Source organism: Martes martes (genome assembly GCF_963455335.1).
Source record: "Martes martes genome assembly, chromosome: 10".
NCBI classification, from domain to species: domain Eukaryota; kingdom Metazoa; phylum Chordata; class Mammalia; order Carnivora; family Mustelidae; genus Martes; species Martes martes.
Window position 1 is genome coordinate 52640262 of NC_137898.1, and position 21380 is coordinate 52661641.

The 21380-nt window shown below is 50.5% G+C and overlaps 1 protein-coding gene across 12 annotated transcripts in view; it reads right to left on the bottom strand.

Moving 5' to 3' along the window:
* The window catches only part of PPFIBP2 (PPFIA binding protein 2), a gene marked incomplete at its 5' end in the record, with an annotated part of 146600 nt that overhangs the window by 18234 nt on the left and 106986 nt on the right, over window positions 1-21380 (bottom strand). For 10 of the 12 annotated variants that reach the window (XM_080817009.1, XM_080817003.1, XM_080817008.1 and 7 more), the window contains 9 exons: window positions 104-242; window positions 3756-3797; window positions 4676-4733; window positions 6344-6411; window positions 8136-8239; window positions 9509-9584; window positions 10692-10753; window positions 13098-13209; window positions 17208-17300. In XM_080817009.1, coding sequence (XP_080673135.1) covers window positions 104-242; window positions 3756-3797; window positions 4676-4733; window positions 6344-6411; window positions 8136-8239; window positions 9509-9584; window positions 10692-10753; window positions 13098-13209; window positions 17208-17300 — 754 coding nt within the window. Of the gene's footprint in view, window positions 1-103; window positions 243-3755; window positions 3798-4675; window positions 4734-6343; window positions 6412-8135; window positions 8240-9508; window positions 9585-10691; window positions 10754-13097; window positions 13210-17207; window positions 17301-20709; window positions 20893-21380 lie in introns of all 12 variants that reach the window. The other 2 variants (XM_080817002.1, XM_080816998.1) reach the window with 1 other exon arrangement.

The window sequence follows — 21380 nt, forward strand, 5'->3', positions numbered from 1 at the left end:
TCCACCCACCTGACCATCCCCCAACTGTGGGCTGTGGCAGTGGGCGCGGGACTTTTGCAATAACCGACAGTGTGGCCGCCACCCCTGGGGCCTGGACACTCACTCAGCCGCAGCAGGCTGCTCCCTGCGGGGTCGGGCTGCGAGGCAGTGGGAGTCGACTTGGCAGCCTCTCCATTGGGCGTAGCTCCTGAAATCTTCCCAGGTAATGTGGGGTATTTGTGCTCCACCAGGAAAGGTCTGTCCTGTTGGAAGGACAGAGAGAGACGTGTTCAAGCAACTTTATGGCCTCAGACTCAAACCCAGTTAGGAAATGTTTGGATGCACAGACAACTCAGCTTTCCAAGAGCCACATGTCACTTAGCCCAACTCAAACACCTTGCTAAGATCACTTAGTCCAGGAGAAGGGACCTGAGTTCTGAGAAAGAAACTTGCCCAAGGGCCACACAATGAGACAGGGACAAAGTCAGGCCCAAATCCGGGGCTGTTTGCAACTGACCCTAAACAGGAAGTGGAAGTGTCTTCCAAAGGGGGGCTTTGCCCTTTGGCGGGATGATCGGACTCGCCATGAATTAACAGACACCAATGATCCCTTGGGCACTTCGAATTAACAAACCCAAATTCTAGTAAAGGGTACAACTACTACTTTGTTATATATATTTATGTAATACATCATATGTAAGTTACATTTATATGTTACAGTAACAGTTATCTTGAAAAACACCAGGTTAAGACAAAGTGAGAAGGGACGTACACACTGGGGAGGTGACAAGAGCAAACACGCCTGGGGGTGACACACCACCCATTCCCTTAGGAACTTAGGACCCTGGTCTGCACAAGACTCAGCCCCAGTGCAATGGCCTGTGCACACACCCTAGCCACACAAAGGGTACCCAAAACAAGATCACATAAAGGGCAAAGAACTGCACTTAGCTGGTCAGGATGGGCACAATGCAGCCAGAGAAAAACAAATTATCATAGGATTTCACTCCTATGTGGAATTTAAGAAATAAAACAAATGAACCAAGTGAAAAAGAGAACAAAAAACAGGATTTTCACTACAGAAAATAAACGGATGGTCACCAGAGGGGAGGTGGGTGGGGACGGGTGAAATAGGTGATGGGGTTAAGAGTGCAGTTATCACGAAAAGCACGAGTGACATACAGAATTACTGAATCACTATGTTGTACACCTGAAACTAGTATAACACTGTTAACTACACTGCAATTTTTTTTTTAAGGAAAAGGACATAATGGCCCCTAAAGCCACAAACCTAAGGGAAACCCAGTGGAATGCATCTGAATAAAGAGAGAAAATGCATTTGAATAAAGAGAAAATTCATTCCATTTTCCTTTACCAAGGAAATTGACTGTGGATAACTTGATGGGGCCCAGAAGAAAAGTAATATAAAAGTTCTGATTTCCAAATAGACAAGTTAGAGAAGTAATGGAGACTTTAATGACTGAGACATCTCTTGAAGTTTCATTTAGTTAAAAGCCAGGTATCCAACGAATTTCTGAATTCAGTGTGCTTATAAAATACGCATCCCTGAAATTGTCTGAAATCCAATTCCTTCACTGAACATGGACTACTAACCCCTGTGAACGCGGACTACTAATCCCTATGAACAGGCTCGGAAAGGAGAGATGTGGGGGAAAAAAAGAAGACTATACTTCCAAGGAAGTCTGAAAGAACCAGCTGGTGAAGCGGAAATAATCAGATGGGGAGACTGCATGACTTTTAAGCTCATGACAACCCACGAGGCAGACACTGGACCTGGTCAGATCAACAGTTTACAAATGTCAGTCCCTGCACCAGCTGCCTCAGAGTCACTGGGAACACCTGCAAAGACAGAGTTCCCAGGTCGCACCTGGTCCTGTGAATCTACCCCTCTGGGAGCACACACCAAGTGGTGGTATTTTTTTTTTAAGATTTTATTTATTTATTGTCAGAGAGAGAGAGAGAGCACAAGCAGGGGGAGCAGCAGGCAGAGAGAAAAGCAGGCTCCCTGCTGAGCAGGAAGCTCCATGCAGGACTCGACCCTAGGACCCTGGGATCAGGACCTAAGCTGAAGGCAGATGCTCAACCGACTGAGCCACCCAGGTCCCAAGTGTCTATATTTTTTTTTTTTAAGATTTATTTATTTATTATTTATTTGACAGACAGAGGTCACAAGTAGGCAGAGAGGCAGGCAGAGACAGAGAGAGAGGGAAGCAGGCTCCCCGCTGAGCAGAGAGCCAGATTCGGGGCTCGATCCCAGGACCCTGGGACCTTGACCCGAGCTGAAGGCAGAGGCTTCAACCCACTGAGCCACCCAGGCGCCCCAAGTGTCTGTATTTTTAACAAGCGTTTCAGATTACTCTGATGCACAGTTAAAGCCGGAAGCACTGAGTGTGGGGAAGGCAATATTTGAAAGGTTTAGGGATCTGTGACTCCAGGTTCCCCATGACACAGGAAACAGAGGAGTGGGGAAGGGCTCTCAAAACCAGATTTCCAGTTGCATCATCACCCATGCACGACCCCCCTCAAAGATAGGGAAGAGACCACTGAGGCCACCGATGTGGGCTGTCTGGGGTGCTCGCTGGATGGGAAAGGGGACAGAAGCTGGTTGGGATAGAGGACAGAACCTAACCCAAGCATGCGTGTCCCTGGCCTATAAGACAACAGAAAGAATCAAGGGTGACAGAAAGGGGTCTCAGCTCTGTTTAGCCAAGAACGACAGGTAGGAAGGAAGGACTCACTGCTGGAAAAGGTAAAGGTCAGGGCAGGACCCAGAAGGAACAGAAGTATGCGGCTGGTTGTGGGGGAATGGAAACCCCAGCTGCCTCACGTTAGAACAGAGAGGCAGCGCACTGGAGGCGGCGAGAACACAGGCTTTGTGTCAGACGGACTCAGACAAAGCGCTTTCCCTTCAGCCTCCCACAACCTGTTTTATTGTTTCTCAATGGGGAACAACTCCTGCCTCAGGCTGAGCATGCCAGGACAGCAGATAAGCACAGGCACACGAAATATCACGTGCCCGGGGCCTGGAGAGACAGTAGGCTGTAGGAGCACAGTCTCTAGATCAGACCCCATCAAGAACATCGCGCTCACGTCTGGTCCAGGGCACAAGCCGGAGAAACCGGTGCTGACCCTAAGGAGGATGAATGGGAACTTTAAAGGCTTGTGATCCACACACTGGAGAAGAGGATGTTCAGCTCAGAGAAGGGCATGAGGAGCAGTCAGGAGCAGAGGAGGCTGGTTCATTCCAGGGGCTCCAGAGGGAGAGCCAGGATCAGCAGGCACACGCTCTAGGGAAGTCCTGAAGGTGTATCTACTAGGGCTGGGAAAGATGTGATGAGCTCTCCAGCACAGAAAGCGAGGGCCAGACGTCAACATTAGGGGATGCCCCGGTGGCTGAGTGTGCCCGTGTTTAGCCCTGACATGTGAGCACAGAAAGGATGAGAGCTGTCCTGCTCCTCTGGCTGTATGTGGGAACCCTAAGCTTCCCCTTCCCAGCAATCAGATCCACAAGGTAAAAGATGAGCTTTCCTGAGCCTGTAAAATGGAGGAGACAATAAGAAATCCCATCCCACAGACAATGAGATGAAATCACACTACACGGTGCACGTGAGCCAGAAACGGGAAAGGAAGCGTTGTCTTTCCTCCTGTGCTCTTATCCCTTATGATTCACCTATTTCCCAGGCACAAAGCTGTAAGCTGCTCCGTGAAAACTCCAGCAGACAACCACGAGTGCACAATCGGGGCAGTTATCGTACCTTGGCTTCCACCCCAGGGGAGAGCTGGTTCCCATTGACACACTGAGCAGCAGCAAGAAGGGTTTCAACCATGTGCAGAGAGAGAGAGACCAGTGTTAGTCACAAATGACAGCTCAGGACCACCTGTTTGCTTCCAGCTGCAAGGCTCATTCCCTCCCTCCCCATCTTTCTGTTAGGTAATCACCATCCACGGAGGAAACACAGGTCACTGTCCAACCTGTGGACAGATGTTCCGGGTAGTTGCCAGCAATCTGACCAGGGAGAGGACCACAGGGCCAGAGCCACTGAATGGGCCCCGTGGCTCTTGCCAGCGTCAGTCTTCAGGGGTGTCCTTTGTAATTACCAGCGCTGGTACATTGCTCAGACTAAGGGATTGAACACAGCAGGGCTCCAGAAAGGTGCCTGGTCTCCAGTGACCATGCCTGAGTACCTGTGATCTACCCTCCAGCACCCGGGACACCCACATGGTCAAGGGCTAGACTCGAATAAGGGGCACAAAGCCCTCCTCACATCTCTCTAGACTCTTAAAAAAGCTTCCTCTCCAATCTCCTAAATTATCCCATAACTCACTCCTGGCTCATCAACTTTATCCACATTACTTCCTCATTCAAAATCCCTGCAACAGAGGCCCAGGACTCAAGACCTTGATGGCTTGATCTGACTCAGGCTCTTAACTTACATCCTCCTGCTCCCCACCATTTCCCAAAACCTGCCTGTGCTCACCTCTGCATCTTGTCCATCAACTCCCTGTAGCATGCCTTGGCCTCCCTCTGGGATGCCTTGGGCCAGACCTGACTGGTTTTCTCAGAATGTTCATGTAATTCCTGCCTCCCCATCAGCTTCAGAGAGGCCTCTACAAGGTGGGACCTGTGTGTCCCAGCACTGCTGGATAAGTAACTCAGGAGTTACAAAAGGCTGACCTTGTCCACAGGTTCACTTCTTAAGTCTTCTAGGCTACATGAGAGTTTTTTCTGAGCTCTGGAAAAACACAAAAGAAAGCGAACAAAGACACAGTTACTGGACAAGGTGGTGTGTCATTCATGCAGAGGACATACCAAGCGTTTTACTAGTAGTCTGTTAAGTGGGTTTAGGGTCAAGGTCAGGAGTCAGGAAAAAGTCACTCTCTCATCACAACCACTACACAGGAGACAGGCCCATCTCGGGATAGCCTGGTCAGACAATGTGTTGTTGAGGGCATGAGAGCATCATTTAAATCCAAATCAAAAGGCCTTGACATTCCTTGAAAATACAGAACACACTCAATTCTATTACATCAATGGGAACTAACTGGTCTATAGTCAGAAAGAAGACTCTGCAGAGTCAAAAGACAGGAGAGGTGCCGATACGGCCTCATCTGTGAGTCTAAGACATATCCCTGGGAGGAAGGAGCTGTGCCACATTACAGTGGAGGTGAGCACATCAGCCAGCCACAGCTCCAGAGCATCACCTGCTAGGATCTTCCAAGCCTTTGCTCCAGCTCTGTCCTGACCAGTCTGCTCAGCGGAATTTGCTTTTTCAGATGTTATTTTGCAGAGAAGGGCACAAATTGTATAGAGAAGAGACCACGCCACCAGGGGTCCTAAGAGTTACCTTATAAGTCTCCTTGGCAGTGATGCTTCTCAGTTTATATGAGTAAAGCAAAATCTCTTAGTACATTGGTCTCCTGTGAGTCTGGTCAGTGTGAGTTAATCACTGTTGACTTTTTCTTAAGTGAACTCATACATAAACTAAATTTCTTATTGTGCAAAGTGACTACCAATTGCAGTCTTTGACACTGGCATTTTTCTCTAGGGCTAAAAGCTGAGGGAGAAAATGGCCCTACAGAAAGTGGGGTTCAGAACGTAGGTGCTGGAGTCTCAGCACCATTCTGGGGAAACTTTCATCACACATACGGCCAATCTCCCCAGAAGCCCTCAGTGAATGACACCCTGCTTTTGGCACTGGAGCCTCTGTATCTCCATTACATGGGGCCTAACCTGGAAGCATGTTCTAAATTGTTGACCTAGGAAGCTAGAAATAGGTTCATTTTAGAGGGAACTAGACCAGTGGCAGCCAGGTGACCCCATAGGCCAGCCCATTATAAGCTCATTGCCATGTGAAGCTTCCCCAAAGCAACAGAACCAACCTCCCTGTAGGAGAAATGGCTCTCCCTGAGAAGCTGGACTGTCACAGGGCTCTGGGACTCCTAAGAGCAGGAAGGACTTTCAAGAGGGGACTGTTGAAAATGAGACCTACAACATGGGATGCTCTCAGCTCTGAGGAATCCCTGATGGGCACAGATGACCTACAGCCACCTCTCCTTTGAGGCTCCAACCCCTGGCCAGGTCTTTTCTCAGTGACAATGACCCAGACCCTTAGCCCATGGGAAGGGAAGCTCATCCGTGGCTAGGGGAGGTAGGCACGTTTGTGACCGTTCCACGGCCACAGTGTGGCCACTGGAGCAGGGCCTGGAGCACTGCTCAGTGGAAGGGCAGGTGTGCCTAGGACCTGTGGCTGTGCTCACCATGTACGGCCAATCCCTGCCACGCAGGAGCCCCAAGGGTGGGCTGAGTGCACAGCAGCTCTGGGAACATGGTCAGGACCCCTACCTGGTTTCCAGTGATTTCTGTGGTAGCGGAGGCGGCCCCACAGCGGGAGAGCTACATCTTGGAGGCATCTGCACAAGAAACAGAAGTCACTGTAGGGGACACTTAATGTGTGGTGACCACCTACCATCCCTTCTCCTCCTTTGGACAACTCCCCTTGAGGAGTCCCACTTCTTCCCCTAGGTACAGCCACATTGCCTGTGTTGATTCAGGTGCCTTGCTCTTTCAGGATGCCCAGGAGGACGGAGTACTGGAAACCCAGGCCAACCTGCTCCTCCTCCCCAGACCTGCCCCCATATCCCTGCAGGAGAGTCCTGACACCTGAACCCCTGGGGACCCTTGCCACTCCTGCCCTCTCTGAGCTGCGTTCTTTAGCTTTTTCTTTCTTGTAGAAAGCTACCATGCACGCTTTCAGAAACATGTCTTGTTGGTGTAGGTCAGCCAGAGTTGATGTGTGGTGCTTGCAACGAGAAGCAATAGAACAGACCTATGAACTTAACAAACGTGAGCCACCTCCACGGCCTGCCAGGCCCCGTGCTGGGTGTGGGGTAAGTGCTCCCCACAGCAAACAGGCAGATAGCTGAGATAAAAGATCAGTGCAGACGTTCTCATGATAATGACACCTCTAACACAACAGAGGGATGGATGGGAGGAAGGGAAACTTCAGAAGAGGGCTTCAGAGGGGAGAACACTTGAGAAATGAGAATGGGCTTAGTGAGAAGGCAAAAAGGGAAGAGAATTATAGGTAGACTGAACATGAGCTAAAGGTGGCATCTAAGGAAGACAGAGTTTGACGTTTTCACTGTTGTACTAAGTGCAAAGATGACTTTTTCTCAAGAGCCCCGTAAGTACCTTTTTGTTCTAATAAACATGTGTCCACTTCCAGGTTCTGCCATCTAGCTGCTGTGTGACCTAAAGCAGATTAATTACCCTCTCTGAGCCTCAGCTCCACAATAAAGTAAGAATCCCAGCTGGGCATCATTAGAAGAAATAAGGTGAGAGCCATGTACAGAGCTCATCGCAGTAACCACACATTAGTACTGGGTGTCAATCACTGCTTCTGTATGATTGCCAGCAATCTGGAATGTTTGCCTGACTTGATGACTGGGTCACTTAGTAACATTTTAGTTCCTCCCTTAATTAAAAGAGTTGAGCTAGACCCCTAAGATCCTCTTCAGTTTGGCCATTCTAGAGTTTCATGAGCTTTTTACAACCCTAAGCTGAAGCCCTTTCTCTCCTTGAGATCTGGATCTATGAGTTTATATGCTTATTTGTATCTAGTCTGAATGCAGAGAGATTTGTGTAGGACAAAGAAAATCTGTCTGCTGGTTACAGCGGCTGGAGGGGGTGTCTGAAATAGGAACGGATCCCTGCAGTAGCTGAAGTTATTCCCCTCCATGAGCAAGGCACACTCATTCATTCGACAACCATCTGCATTCTCCTGGGCGTCAGGCACTATTACAGACACAGGACAAATGGTGGAAGATAAAACCAAACCACCCTCGGTCTCTGCTTATACCCCAGAGAGGAAAGACAAAAGAAACAAGGAACTGGATTGAGAGTTCCTATCCTTGCAAGTCCAGCGTCCACGATGCCTGGCCACGATGACACAGGCCAGCGCCTGGGCCCCTTCCCGCCCTCAGTGCTCTCCCCAGGGCCTTTGGGGACACTCCATCCATTTAATTTCTCACCTGTCAAGATTTATACCTGACAGGTACCTGACTAGATCATCCCCCAAGCTCTGTGTAAGCTCCCAGGGCCTGCCAAAACCTCCATCACGGGTGAAACACAGCACCTCTGGTTTAAAGAATTCTTCCGGGCCTTTATTCACACTGTTCAACTTTCTGAAACTTCCCTCGGAATCTTCTTCATTGATTAAGAGAGTTCTTTCCGAAGGCCCTGGAAGCATTAATGTAGAAGCAGGGGATCACTACTGTGGGAGTCATTCAGAAACCCATAATTAACACAAAATTCTAACAGTCTTTCTCCTTCATTAAGAAAGCCTAAGGAGGGGCGCCTGGGTGGCTCAGTGGGTTAAAGCCTCTGCCTTCAGCTCAGGTCATGTTCTCAGGATCCTGGGATTGAGCCCCCCATCAGGCTCTCTGCTCAGCAGGGAGCCTGCTTCCCGCCACCCCTCCCCACCACCTGCCTCTCTGCCTACTTGCGATCTCTCTCTCTGTCAAATAAATAAATAAAATCTTTTAAAAAAATAATTAAAGAAAAAAAGAAAGCCTAAGGAATACGTAAAGGTACATTAAGAGTGTGACTCAGATTCTTCAGGGCATCTGAACACAGATTGTCATGAGGGTCATCTCAAGGGCAAAGCTCATGTATGGAACATAGAGAAACCCCTAGGACTCCTCCCCAACCTTCTCACTCCTTGGCCACAGGCAATCAGGCCCTGACTTGACCCCAAATACCAAAGAAGAGGGAAAACAGGGAGGCGATGTATGTGCAGGCCCAGCAGAAGCTCAGCCAGAATGAGAGGTCTCTGAATGCCCTCGGAGCAGCCCCCTCCTCCGAAGTAGCTGTTTTCCCAGGACTGTGATAGGAGCCCAGGTCAGCGGCACGAAGGCTAAGACAGGCAGCCTGGCCTACAGCCCGCTGTGCTCAGATGAACACTAATGCTGCCTGGGAGGTGTGTTCACCCTGGGCAGCAAATATGAAACATGGATAGCTCTCCCCGCCCTGTGCCTTCCTACAGGAACCCAGGTACCCAGGGACTTAAAGAAAGCTCCCCAAGTGTCCTGGAAATCTATTGGGGGAGCTTTTAGAGTCCTCCAGAGGTGGGCAAGCTCTAATCCCCCAAGAGGGTAACCGAACTAATTTTTGGTCCAGGTCTGACTGCACTCACTGCCCTTAAGGGGTATGCTGGAAAGACACACAGCCGATCTCCAAGAATGGGGATTCCCAAGGGCTCGCACTGGTGGTTTTATTTTCTTGATGATCTGCTTAGTCCCTGGGAGCTCTGGACTACTATCAGACATAGTTTCTAGAAAACAACAGCTGCCAATTTCCCATCATCCAGGACAGGTTAACCAGCTCCATTCTCTAGCAGAGGATCTTCCCCAAATGAAGACAAAGATTCCTCTGGCAAAATGCCCCTGGGTTTAACCCAGTTGATGAAATACCTCTGGGAGAAAAGGGCAGAGCCCTCCTTGCCCTCACCTTGTGTTGCCATCATCATCTCCTTCGCCCTTCGGTACTGGTTTAGCAGCCCCGTGAGCTCCTCTATCCGACGGTCCTGTCACAGTGGGAGAGTAGACTATATGTGAACACCACCACTGGCCCCTCCGAGGATTTCATGGGGTGGGGGCACATTATGTTCTGGGCACATAGAGAAGAGATGCCACAGGGAACCTAAGGAACGCTTGAACGGGAAGCTCGGCATCCAGCCTCCTTCCCACAGAGCCTAGGTTCTCAGTGCTCTGCTAGGCCGCTCCCAAAATTCTTGCCTCTAACCAAAGGCAAGAGTTCAATCTTTAGCCATAAAACAGTCCTTCTAGGGGTTAAACATTTCCCGATGAGAACAATCACTATCTCCCCTCCTGAGGTAGCCTTAGAAATCTGTCTCCTAGTTCAACTATTGTCCTCTGGAGCTACATGCAAAGAAAGATTAAAATAAAGCTAGTGTGTTTATCCCCAATTCCCTCACCTGTTCCTGGGAAGTCTGAGATTCCATGTACAACAGACGAAATCTCCCAGAGGAGATCATTTCTTTCAGCAAAGGTCTAGGGCCTTGGGAGGTCACAGAGATTCTGGCCCTAGACAGACTTGGAGGGTGAACCCTGGATACACTACCTACTGTGACCTGACCTTGGACAAGACTCAAGTGCTCTGAATCTCAGTGTCCTCATCTGTAAGGTGCAGGGCTGTGATCCTCAGAGCTGACGTCCATCCCAGGGAGGTGCTCTCTAGTTACAGAGGGGGCTCCCCTAGGATTATACAGGGATCAGACGTGAAGGACAGAAGGTGGGGGGTAAGCACATGGCATGCTGCTTAGTGTCTCCGTGATGAGTCTACACCAGACAGTGCAGAGAAGACTGGTGTCTAAGCGGGAGTCTAAGCAGTTGTGACACTGGTAATAACCGCGGTGATATTTTTTTCCCCGACACCTACATGAACAGGTACCACTTCAATCTGCCTCTGGGAGATTTCACTTAGGCCAAGTTCCTAGGCATCAAGAGCAAAAACAGGTGGCTAAGAGGCAGAAGCCATTCTCCCGACATATCCCTGGGTCAGCAGCCTAATGGGCATAACCCTGCCCAGAATATCAGAGACCAGTAGGGAACAAACAGCCAGAGACATCAGCAGAGGAAGGAGAGGGCTGCCTGCCTGATGATCATCTTACCTTATCTTCATTGGCAACAAGCAAAGTTTCCATCCCCATTTTCAGACGTTGAATTTCTTGGTCTAAAAGAATTCAGGTGTGGGAAGAATTATGTAAAGACAGACAGCCATCCCCACATGCTAAGCTGCTGATACTTTCCTTGTGAATCAACTGCACACAGGCTTTTCTATTTCTTTTATTAAAAGCCTGTGATGATGTTTGGCATAGTCAGTCTCATTAAACATTTGTTGGACTACTAAATGAATGAATGAGCCCAGTATTTTATCTTCTCTTTATAGACATTAGTGGGGAAAAATCAAAATGCCATTTACTCAAAGGTGACACAGAAGAACCCCCAAATTTTTCAAAATCAACATCTCGGAAGAATACAGACATTTATTGCTGATTACCTGAGTGGGCATGCACCTGGGCTGCTAACTAGTTTTAGAGAAAATCCTACAGTCCCATGGACTGTAGCAAAGGTGAATTTAAAATAAGGAAAAAAAAAAAAAAAAAGAGCCCACAGCTGAATGAAGATGAGAAAAAAATGATTATGTAAAAGAGCTGGTGGGTACTTGGCTTAATTTAAAATGGGATAGTCAGAATTGACTAACAAATGTTTAGACACATCCATAAATATATTCAAACAAACTCTATAGTTAAGGAAAACTATCTTATTTCATAAGCCTACAGAATTTCCCAGTGTGCCTCTGTGTGGACCACCCACGGCCTGCTCTCTCTCTGGGCCTAACAGGGACTCTTGATTTCTTCCCCAACTGGTCTGGAGAGCCAAAGGACAGTGCCTAAAGGAGCCGGAGGTCTCTCTGCTAAATATTTAGGCCTAGGGATTGTCACATAGTTGGGAGTTCCAAAACAAGGACCTGTCCCCACTCCTAAACTGATTACTGCAAAAGGAACAGGGACAACTATGTAAGCAAAGCAAGGAGACGAGGGAACTAAAGTACAGGCATCCTACTTGCAACAAGAACAGGAAGAGTAAATTTATGGGCTTTGTGTACATAGTCATAGGGATTCATTTTCAGAGGAAAGTAGACAGAGCCTGCTCACTATCTTAGGCTCTTGGCAGCTGAAGACCAACTCTGCAGCTCCACTTGTGGGAGGAGGGCAGTAAGCCCCATGTGAAGACTGGCAAACCTCAGTGCTTTGGGCAGAACCCAACCTGTGCAGCAAATGACAAAAGGACCAGCTCCAAGAGTTACCTGATGACAGACTAGAAGGCCTGGACTGCAGAGAAGCATAGGGTGGCGGGGGAAGGCTGCCTGGCCTCGAGTCAGGGCTCAGCATTCTATGTAGGTCAAGCATCGTGGAGAAGCTAGGCTATCTTAGGGGGCCCCAGCCTTCACCCCGAGTCTTGGCAGGTAGGGGGCATGCTCAAAGACTTGAGAAGAGACTGAGAAAGGCTGGGGGAGGGATGAACATATGGGTCACCAATTTTCTTCTCCAGCCCGAGTCTTGGCTTCAGGGCTTCAGGGCTTCAGGGCTTCCCCACCCCAGCCAGGGACCCAGGCTCAGCTGTGCTAAGGCTGACCAGGGACCCAGCAGTGGGGCCAATCCCCAAGGCTACCGGACCTCGTCCAGCATTGCTCTGCAGCCTGGTGGTGGGAGGAGAAGTCAGGAGGTTGTGTGCATTCTGTACTCCAGGTGAACAGCTGTAAACACTCAACAGGTGTGAATAAGAGGATCTGAGGATTCACCCTCTTGTTTTAATCAGCAGACTTGAACTTATCAAGGTCCACTCACCACGCTTCCACTCACTCAGGATTTCTTAGGAGCCTACCACGGCTGAATGCTGTGTGCGGCTCTGTGGATCCAGTCTTAAAGAGAACAGACCTGGCCCCACAGCGAGGACCACAGTCTACACCACGGGATTTCCCCCAGTGCAGCCCTGATACATTTAAGTGCTAGGATGGAAGTTAGAGAAAAACAGGACTGGGGAGGGGGTGGGGGGGGGCGGGCGCACTTCGTTAGGGTAGGGTGGCCAGAATAGGTCTGAGGGGTAACAGTGAGTTGAGATCTATAGGATGAGAATTAACTGCTTTGTTTCTGTGCCCTCAGGGCCTGGTGTGAGTACCAGGCAGGCATCTACAAGTGACTGAATCACTAAAGTCTCCTGTGGGGAGGACACAAAGCAAGTCCTTCCAGTCAAGTGAAGGAAGAGCTCCAGGGGGGCTGCACAGAGCTTCGTGATCAGACTACACATGAGAAGTTCACGGCCCTGAGTCCACAACAGAGCTGTGCTTTACAGACCCGTTCACCCGCATGCCCATCTGTTCACTCGGACATGTTTGCATGCACGCAGGCACACACAGCAAGCCTACTCACACAGGCACACACACACACCCCCACTCACAGAACACATGCCCAGGACCCAGGGGCAACCACGTCCTATCACCGTCTAGCGGTTACCTTTCTCTGCATGGTCACTGTGGAGGGCCGCAGTCCGGGAGAGCTGGCTGTGCAGACGCTCGATTTCGGCAGCCTTCAGGGCCACCTGCTCTTGCAGCTGGGCCACCTCAGCCTGAAAGAGCAACAGAGGGTCCCCGGGAGCTCAGAGGGATGACCAGAACGTGATGAAGTGCCTCAAGCCACTCACCGCCCAAGACCGATGGGTCCTAGAGCCTGCTGGGCAGTCAGGGACAGAAGTGGCAGAGGTGAGCAGTTAGGGGCGCTTACTGCCCTCCCCGTAAGGGGGCACTCTGCCCACTGAACTCATTCTTCCCAGCCCATTTGGCCATGCCCACAGCTAGGGCTGGTCCCCTGCATCCTTCCACCGGACCACGTGGCCCAGTCACCTCGGAGGCCTGATGAGCTTGGATGGTGTGCCGTGGGAGAGCTGCTGATGGACAGTCTCCTTCTGGCTGTGGTCTTCCTTCTCCCCAGAGAGTCACACAAAGCCATGGATATACACCACTGTGACAAGTGCACACAGGTTCCATTTTCCCAGCTCGTCCAGGAAGTACAGTGGCAATCAAACCACTACTGGTAGACAAAGAGTAAGCCAAGGGTTCCTCCTGCAAGTACTCTCCCACACTTCAGGCATAGCCACGGCCTCTGCCCAGGCTCCAGGCATCCGCACACACTCACGTACATGTCCACACATACAAGCATTCAGGTGCACTGAGCAGATACACTGTGGCAAATAAAGCAGGTAAGCACAGCCACAAGCCCGCATACACACATTCATACCCACACGTACATGGACCATTGTACTGGGCAGTTCCCACATCTCTACTAAGCAGAGCAGGTTAAATTTCACACATAATAGTAGGTGTGATTGTTCATGCCTTCCCATACTTATGAGAACATCAGAACAGTGTCGGTCCCATCCCACGGGGCACACTGGCTTTGGAGCCAAACCTGGATTCTCTCATTTCCTAGTTGGGTGACCTTAGGAAAGTTAACCTTTCTGAGTCTTGCCTCATGTATAAAATGGGGAAAACAGCATTTATCTCATAGGGCAGTGGTGAGGATTAAGTAAGATAATGGTCATGGACAACTTAGCCTCATGCTTGGTAGACAGTAAGTGCTCAATAAATGCTGCCACTGTGGCTCCTTTCATCAAAATCCTTCCCTTGTGGATAACCAGCTAGTTCTCTGAGCATCAAACCAGACAAAGAAAGGGGGTGAGGACTAACTGTAGAGCCAGTGAACACACAGCAGAGTCCAGTCGCGGGGGAGCCCAGTCACATCCCTGTCATGCCTCAAGGTCATGGAATGGTCCGTCCTTTCCCACAGGGGCCGGAGTTAACCTTCAAACAATTTCAAGGAACCAGATGAACCCTGAACCTGCTGGTGGCTCCTCTGCCCCACAGGCCTGTGTTCAGTCTCAGGACACACTGGCAGAGCGCCCACTCTGCCTGGGCCTCTGTGCTTGCTGACTACTCACGTCAGGCCTCACTCACTCCTCACAGGAAACCATGGGAGGAAGTAATATCCCTGCGTGTTGCTTCTTGGGAGACATCAGGACCAGTACCTGGGACACAAACCCCACCCACTCCCAAGCCAGCTGCTATCCAATGTGGCCTGCGTGCTTCGGAGTTAACAGCACAGGTGAAGGCCGCTATTATGGGGCAAGGGCTCCCTGAGCCCACCTCAGGGTCCCTGAATAAACCTTCCCTGATATCCCCCAAAAGGGAAAGAGATGACCATGAAGGAGGGGAGATCTCCTTACTCGAAACTGTCCTATGGAGCACTGCCCCTCTGCTCTGTGGTATTGACCCGCATAGGCCAGAGAGCCAAGCCTCACTATGTCAAACTGCTTGCTGAGACCCACAGCTTTCCCTGGCTCACTGAGGGCCTCACTGCCCGTGGCTGACCACTACCAGAGTCCGTGGCTTCCAAAAACCTTAGACTTGAGACCTGCAGTCCAAACTGCTCTCACTTCTACAAGGACCATACTATTCCTAGGAGATAGTCTCCTAACCTCTCTTGTACCTCCTACAACCATTTTCCCCTTTCTCTGCAGTCAAGAGTGAGAGCTGGTCTCTGTCAGCAATCTGGATGCCCAGTGCTTGTCTGCAGGAGCCACAATGGACGTCAGTGACGTGAGCCCATGGAGGCAGAGCCCAGCACCTGACACAGGGAGGTATCTTCTCTCTGAGGCCTGCCTCTGGGTGAAGTCACCTACTGAAAACCCTATAGACTAAGTGCCTGGGCCAAACCTCCCTTGTGTCAAATTCCACAGAATGGGCCAGAAATGACAAGTGTCCCCACAGCTGGGGACCCTAGTCTACCACAGCCTACAGGCTCTCTACCTGACCACAAGGGCAAAGGACATTCCTGCCACAGCCACTGAGGCTGCAGCTGTGTGGCAAGAGGTCCAAGGCAAAGGCACGCACACTGGCGCCGGGAGGGGGAGTGCCCCAGCTCCCTGCAGGTACACAGCCTCATTAAACCCAGGGAGCAGGCCCTGCTGCTGCCGTACTGGAAAATGAATGGCCTTCAGGGACTGACATGTTATATGCAGAAAACTAAAGAGAACTTTCAAGAAGAGTACAGGTTTTTACTGTAGGGAATTGGATTTTATAGGGAAGAGAGCATGGTTTTTGGAAAGACACAGATCCAGATCGGAATCTCGCCTTGGCCACTCTGGGCCTCAGCTTTCTTACCACTGAAATGAGGGTAGCAAATCCACAGACTTCATTACCTTATTTCATAGATCAAACGAGAAAAGGTGGGCAAAGGGCTTGATGCCTTCTGGCATGCAGGAGGTGCCCAAACCTGGGAGTTACCAAATAACCCATCGTATCTCAAAGGGTTATATGCCAAGGCAAAGAGCTTAGGTGACCGAAAAAGAGTTATTTGGTCTTATAACAGGTGGTGTGTACAACTCTGGAGGCTTCCCTGAGGCAGGACTCGCCTGAGTGGAGCCCTGTGACAATAGGTTCCGAGCTCTTTGAGAAAATGACTGGAGCACCGTACACACAAAGGTCCCCTTAGATAAAAACAGGGCTGTAGATAAGCAGGTTCGGATTGCCTACGGTTGCAGCTGACTTGGTAAGATGTTGGGAAAGTTCCTTAACTGCTTTGTGCCTCAGCCTCCTCATCCATACAATGGTGAAGAAAATAATTTCACACAACACGTTATACAGACATCAATATCACGTTCAGAGTTCTAATAGCAGGACATACATTGTATATAAGTGGTCAACACTAGAAACTGAGACAGACAGAGAGAGAAAGAGAGAGAGGGAGACCTCCCAAAAGAGAAATTCCTAGAACGAAATAATACAAATGGTAACTCCTAGGGGCGGGGGGTGGGGTGGGGAGGGATCTTTATTCATTTTTTATGGCTTAAAAAGCCCCTATAATAAGTACTTTTTTATAATCATTAAAAGTTAACTTATAGAAAAAAATAAAATTATAAACGGAAGTGAAGAAAATTCTTAAGGATTTTTTAAAACCCTAGTAAGAAGTAAACATGTCAATCTGGCTAACATCTCTGGGTGGCGCTGCAGAGACCTTAGTGAAATAGTGGGTGCGTTCAGAAGCTCCCTTACCCAGGAATGCCGCTCCAGGTCTGCTCCCTTCCCCCGCCCCCCAGGGTAGCATAGCTCCCTAGTTCAACAGAAACATGATTTAGTTAGAACAACAAAGTATATTTATATAGATAAAATATGTATTCGAGGCTAAAAATACAGCATGCCTATTTTAAAAACATTTTTTAAAAACATCATTAAAGGGACTGTTACATTTAAAACAATGCAGCCCCTATTAACATTGGCGTTCATCTGCCTTAAGACTTCTCACTTGCTCACAGCCCCTTCCCAGTCCCACGTCAGCCTAAGGGTGCTACAGGACACAGCAAGAGGAAGGAGACTCAGCTGCTCCAGCAGCACCTAATCCCAGGGGGCTTTCCCTTTGAAAACAGCCTTCTGGATCTTCTGGCTGCGTGGGCGCACAGTAGGGTCAATCTGCGTGTTTCCAGCTCAGGCCATTGCAAACCCTGAGCCTGAACACAGACCCTCCCCAGTGGCCCTCAGCAACTCCCCAAAAGCACCAGTAACTGCTTCGTACCTTAGTGGCCTTCAGCTTCCACTCATACTGATTCCGTTCATTCTCCAATTCTTCCACCTTGATTTTGAGGTGTCTGAGCTCTTGCAGTAACTCCTGGAGGGATGAGGGGGAAAGACAGAGTTCTGATGGTGACAGAGCATGATGGCCCCTAGATCGACAACCCTGGGTAGGCTCATGCACAGGATGCCGGGGGCAGGAGCTCCTGCATCATGCTCTGTGTGGCAGCTCGAGTCTTGAACCATGGTCCTGTTTCAGGAAAAGCTGCTTGGGCCATTAGAAAACAGAAGCCAGGGAGTTTTAGGCACAGGAAGAGAAAACGTTCTTATTTTTAGAACCTGTTCTGATCCGTGTCCTCTGCAGGGTGCACCCAGATCATGCCCAAGTGTGTGGGGGCGAGGACAGGTAGGATATGGGAGCAAGAGCAACACAGATACAAAAATGAGGCAGCTTCTTGCAGACAAAGTAGCGGAAAGCAGGCCAGGTGGGAGCATCCCTCTGTGCTGCGGGGTCGAGGAACCTGGAGAGGGCAGTGTGATCATGGAAGGCTCCAGAGAGGAAGGGACAACCAGCAGGACAGAAGACACTAAGAGGCCAAATGCCAAATATAGTGCCAGTCTGAGTGCTGAGTGTTCCTGGGCAGGGAGTTGGGTCCACTTGAGAGGAGGGAGGGAGAAGGCAACCCAGCAGAGGGAGGACACAGGAGGCAGAAAGGGGGACGCGCTGTTGGACTGGGGCAAGGATGGGTGGCATGCAGTGGGAGGTGAGGCCAGAGAGATAAGGTGGGGCCCTACTGGAAAGGCTTTGGATGAAGATATAAGGCGCTCAGATGCCATTCTTTGTCCAGTAAGGGGTCACTGAAGGTTGCTGAATGAGGAAGGGATCATTGAACAACTTGCCCGTGGTGAGTCAGGTTTGTTTCTTCTGACTACAGGGCCCTTGCTCTCTAAACTACCCCTTTGGCAAAGATGACGCCGCTAAGCTCCCTTGTCCCAAACCGAGGCTTCTTTAACAGTGGATTGGTCCTGCTGACTGGTTCCTATATCACTTCCAGACTTTCTGACCTCCAGATTCTCAGAGACTCCCTACTCAACACCTCCACGCAGGAATCTCACGATGGTCGTAGCCCGGGTGGAACACTTCATTCCCCCTTGTAGACATTCCCATCCCACGAAACTCCATCTCAGTGCACCTACTCCCTGTGCCACAAACCCGGGGCCCATTCCTGGCACCTCACTCTCCCCCAAGATGGGGAGACACAGACATCCCCAAGCCTTGCGAATGTCACCTCCAGGAAAAGGAGTCTCTCCTTTCTCCCCAGCTTGGCCACCACTACTCTCACCTAGCAACTCGCGTCCACAGCCCGGGCAGTGTCGCCAGGGCCTGCTCCTCCGTCACCCTGCCCTTCCTGAAGGCCCTGACCCCCATGGCATCCAGGGGAACAATATCATCAAAGCATGCCTCTGGTCCTGGCATTCCCTCGAAACTCCGAAGCTCCTCAAAACTCCTAGGCTGCCCAGCCTGACCCGGCGCCTGGCCTGCCCTTGATATTACCCTCGCCTCTCTCTCTGGGCAGGCAATAGCCACATTGGCCACTTTGTAGTTCCCCTTTCGACGTGGCCCTTCACACACACGGCTCCCTCTTGTCTGCAGCCGTTAATTCCTGCCGATCCTCACGGATCCGAGGCCAAGCTATGGCGACGTCCTCCCTTCTTCAGGCCCCCTTACTACACTCCCACGGGGCACCCTGGAGTTCTCCTCCGTCATCTGCCAACAGACATTTACTGGTATGATTGCAAACAGCTAGTGTTCCTCCTACGCTGTGACCTTCGGGAGGGGCTTGGCTAACTCCAAGTCTGCATAGCTGCCTTGCGGCACACAGGTGTGCCTTACCTCCTGATGAACGAACATGTGAAATTCAATTCGGCATTTAACCAGCCTCTGGAGCTGAGACAGTCCGCCAAAACGTTACACCGCTTACCCTTGAATTTTGTAGGGTAATTCATCAAGATTTTCTCGCAGCTAAGGAAAACATTTGTTGATGCCCTTTCAAAAAAGATGCCTTCCAGGCAAAGATCACTGCACCCATGACCTGTGGCATTGAACTTAAACGCCTGGTGGGATGGGTGGCTTATCAGGGATGGTTCTGGGAGCACATTTCTGGCCCTGCCTGAGAGCCCACCACCAGGGCACAGACAGCATAATGTGGCCAGACTCTGAGGACCGCTTTGGCACAACCTCCTCTTTCTAGGCTGTCTGCTGCCCATCAGCGGCTATAAGCACTGGTGTGAATTTTAGCCTCTTTTAGCTGTCTTCCTGGGTGACCCACTCAACACAGGGCATACCCAGTACCTTCTCAGCACTTCCCTATACAAATCCACACTTATATCTGGACTCTCTTTTTTTCCCCCTTTTATCATTTATTTAATGTAGGAAGAACTCTCCCCCCAACCTCACCCGCCACCCCCTAGCCTGTCCCCAAGCTTCTCCCTTCATGCCTGAGTCTGGGTAAAGTTTCCACATGTTCTATGGCTGAGTATGGACTACGGTAACTACAGAGCTGAGGCAGACCCTCTGCCGTGCTCATGGTTACTGTGACCCTGACCTTCCCTCAGACTTTCCAGACCTCTTTGACAGCAGGCTTTTGAGGCACAGGTCATCTCCATGCAGCTTCCATCACCAGGCCCAGCTAGGACACACAGGACACCGTCCCACTAGTACAAGGGCCCAAGTCTAGGACACCAGTCAGATACATCCCACAGGGCCCAGTTTGTGAAATCCCTTTCCTAGACATTCAGATGATGACCTCACTGTCATAGCAAATGGAAACTTGTGTTCTATTTTCTCACTAGGGATCAACTTGTTTAAAAATAAACTTGAAAGAATTATTTCATGATGCTGTTATTTTCTTAAAAAAAAAAAAAAAAAAAGTCCTGGGGCGCCTGGGTGGCTCAGTTGGTTAAACATTTGCCTTCAGCTCAAGTCATGATCCTGTGGTCCTGGCATTGAGTCCTGCATTGGGCTTCCTGCTCAGTGGGGGCCTGCTTCTCCCTCTACTCCCCTTCAACACCCAGCTTGTGTGCGTGCGTGTGCACTCTCTCTCTCTCTCTCATATAAATAAATAAATAAATAAATAAATAAATAAATAAATAAAATCTTAAAGAAAAGAAATCCATGAAATGGAACTTCAACCTCCCAGCCCAGCAGTGTCTGAATCACACCTGGGAAGGGGACTCCGGAGGCTTCCTGTTGTGTGAATGCCCCATCCCTCAGAGCACCTGACACACCTCACTCCCAGCCCTGAGGAAGACGAGGGCCACCACCCACTGGAGAGAGGACCTCACCTGCTCAGACCCTGCTCAGTGAGGGTCCCAGAGCTCAGCCCAGAGGTAACAACAGAGCCATGTTAAGCCACTGCACGCACCTGTGGTTAGGAGAAACCCCAGCCCCTCCCCCTGTGAAATGCCCGCACACGCATGCTGATATACTTAGGTGTGGTTCCTACAGGTGACCCCTCCCAATAGGCGCAGTCCTGGCTGCAGGCCGGGGGCTCGGCGGTGCCATCCTCGGGCGCCACCTCGTCAGGGACACCCCTCCTGAGTGAGAGGCGCTCCTGGATCTGCCTGTGGATGTCCAGCTGCAGACTACACATCTGCTCCTGCAGCTCACTGATCACATTCAGAACTGACTGCAGGAAGGAAGAGAAAGGAGAAGACACACTCAGGGCCAGTCGGCTCTCAGACGCAAAGCTCCTCCTCGTGAGAGCTACCCAGAAAGAAGGCAGCAGGCAGATGGGGAGCAGCAGGTGGCCTCCAGGGATGACCACCCACTTCCTTCACAGGAACCAAAAGACATGGCATTTTCCTGGAGACCCACGCCACAGCCAGGGCTGTCTTACAACTTGAACAAACCCCCAGCAGCTCCACAGTGCCACACGGCAGCAGTGCGGGGAGAGGGGCATCCTAGCACATCAACACAGAGGCACCAGGCCTGGCGACAGCAGAGACAGGCACGTGCACGGACCCATCCCCTCTTACACACGCTGTAGGTCCCCCACCCCCATGAGCACACACCACACTTACACACGCTAACACGTCCGACTCTATAAACTCTCCCTCACACCTCTACCAAACCTTCCTCCTTCGCCTCCCACTCCAGACCAGACTCCTTTGTAGC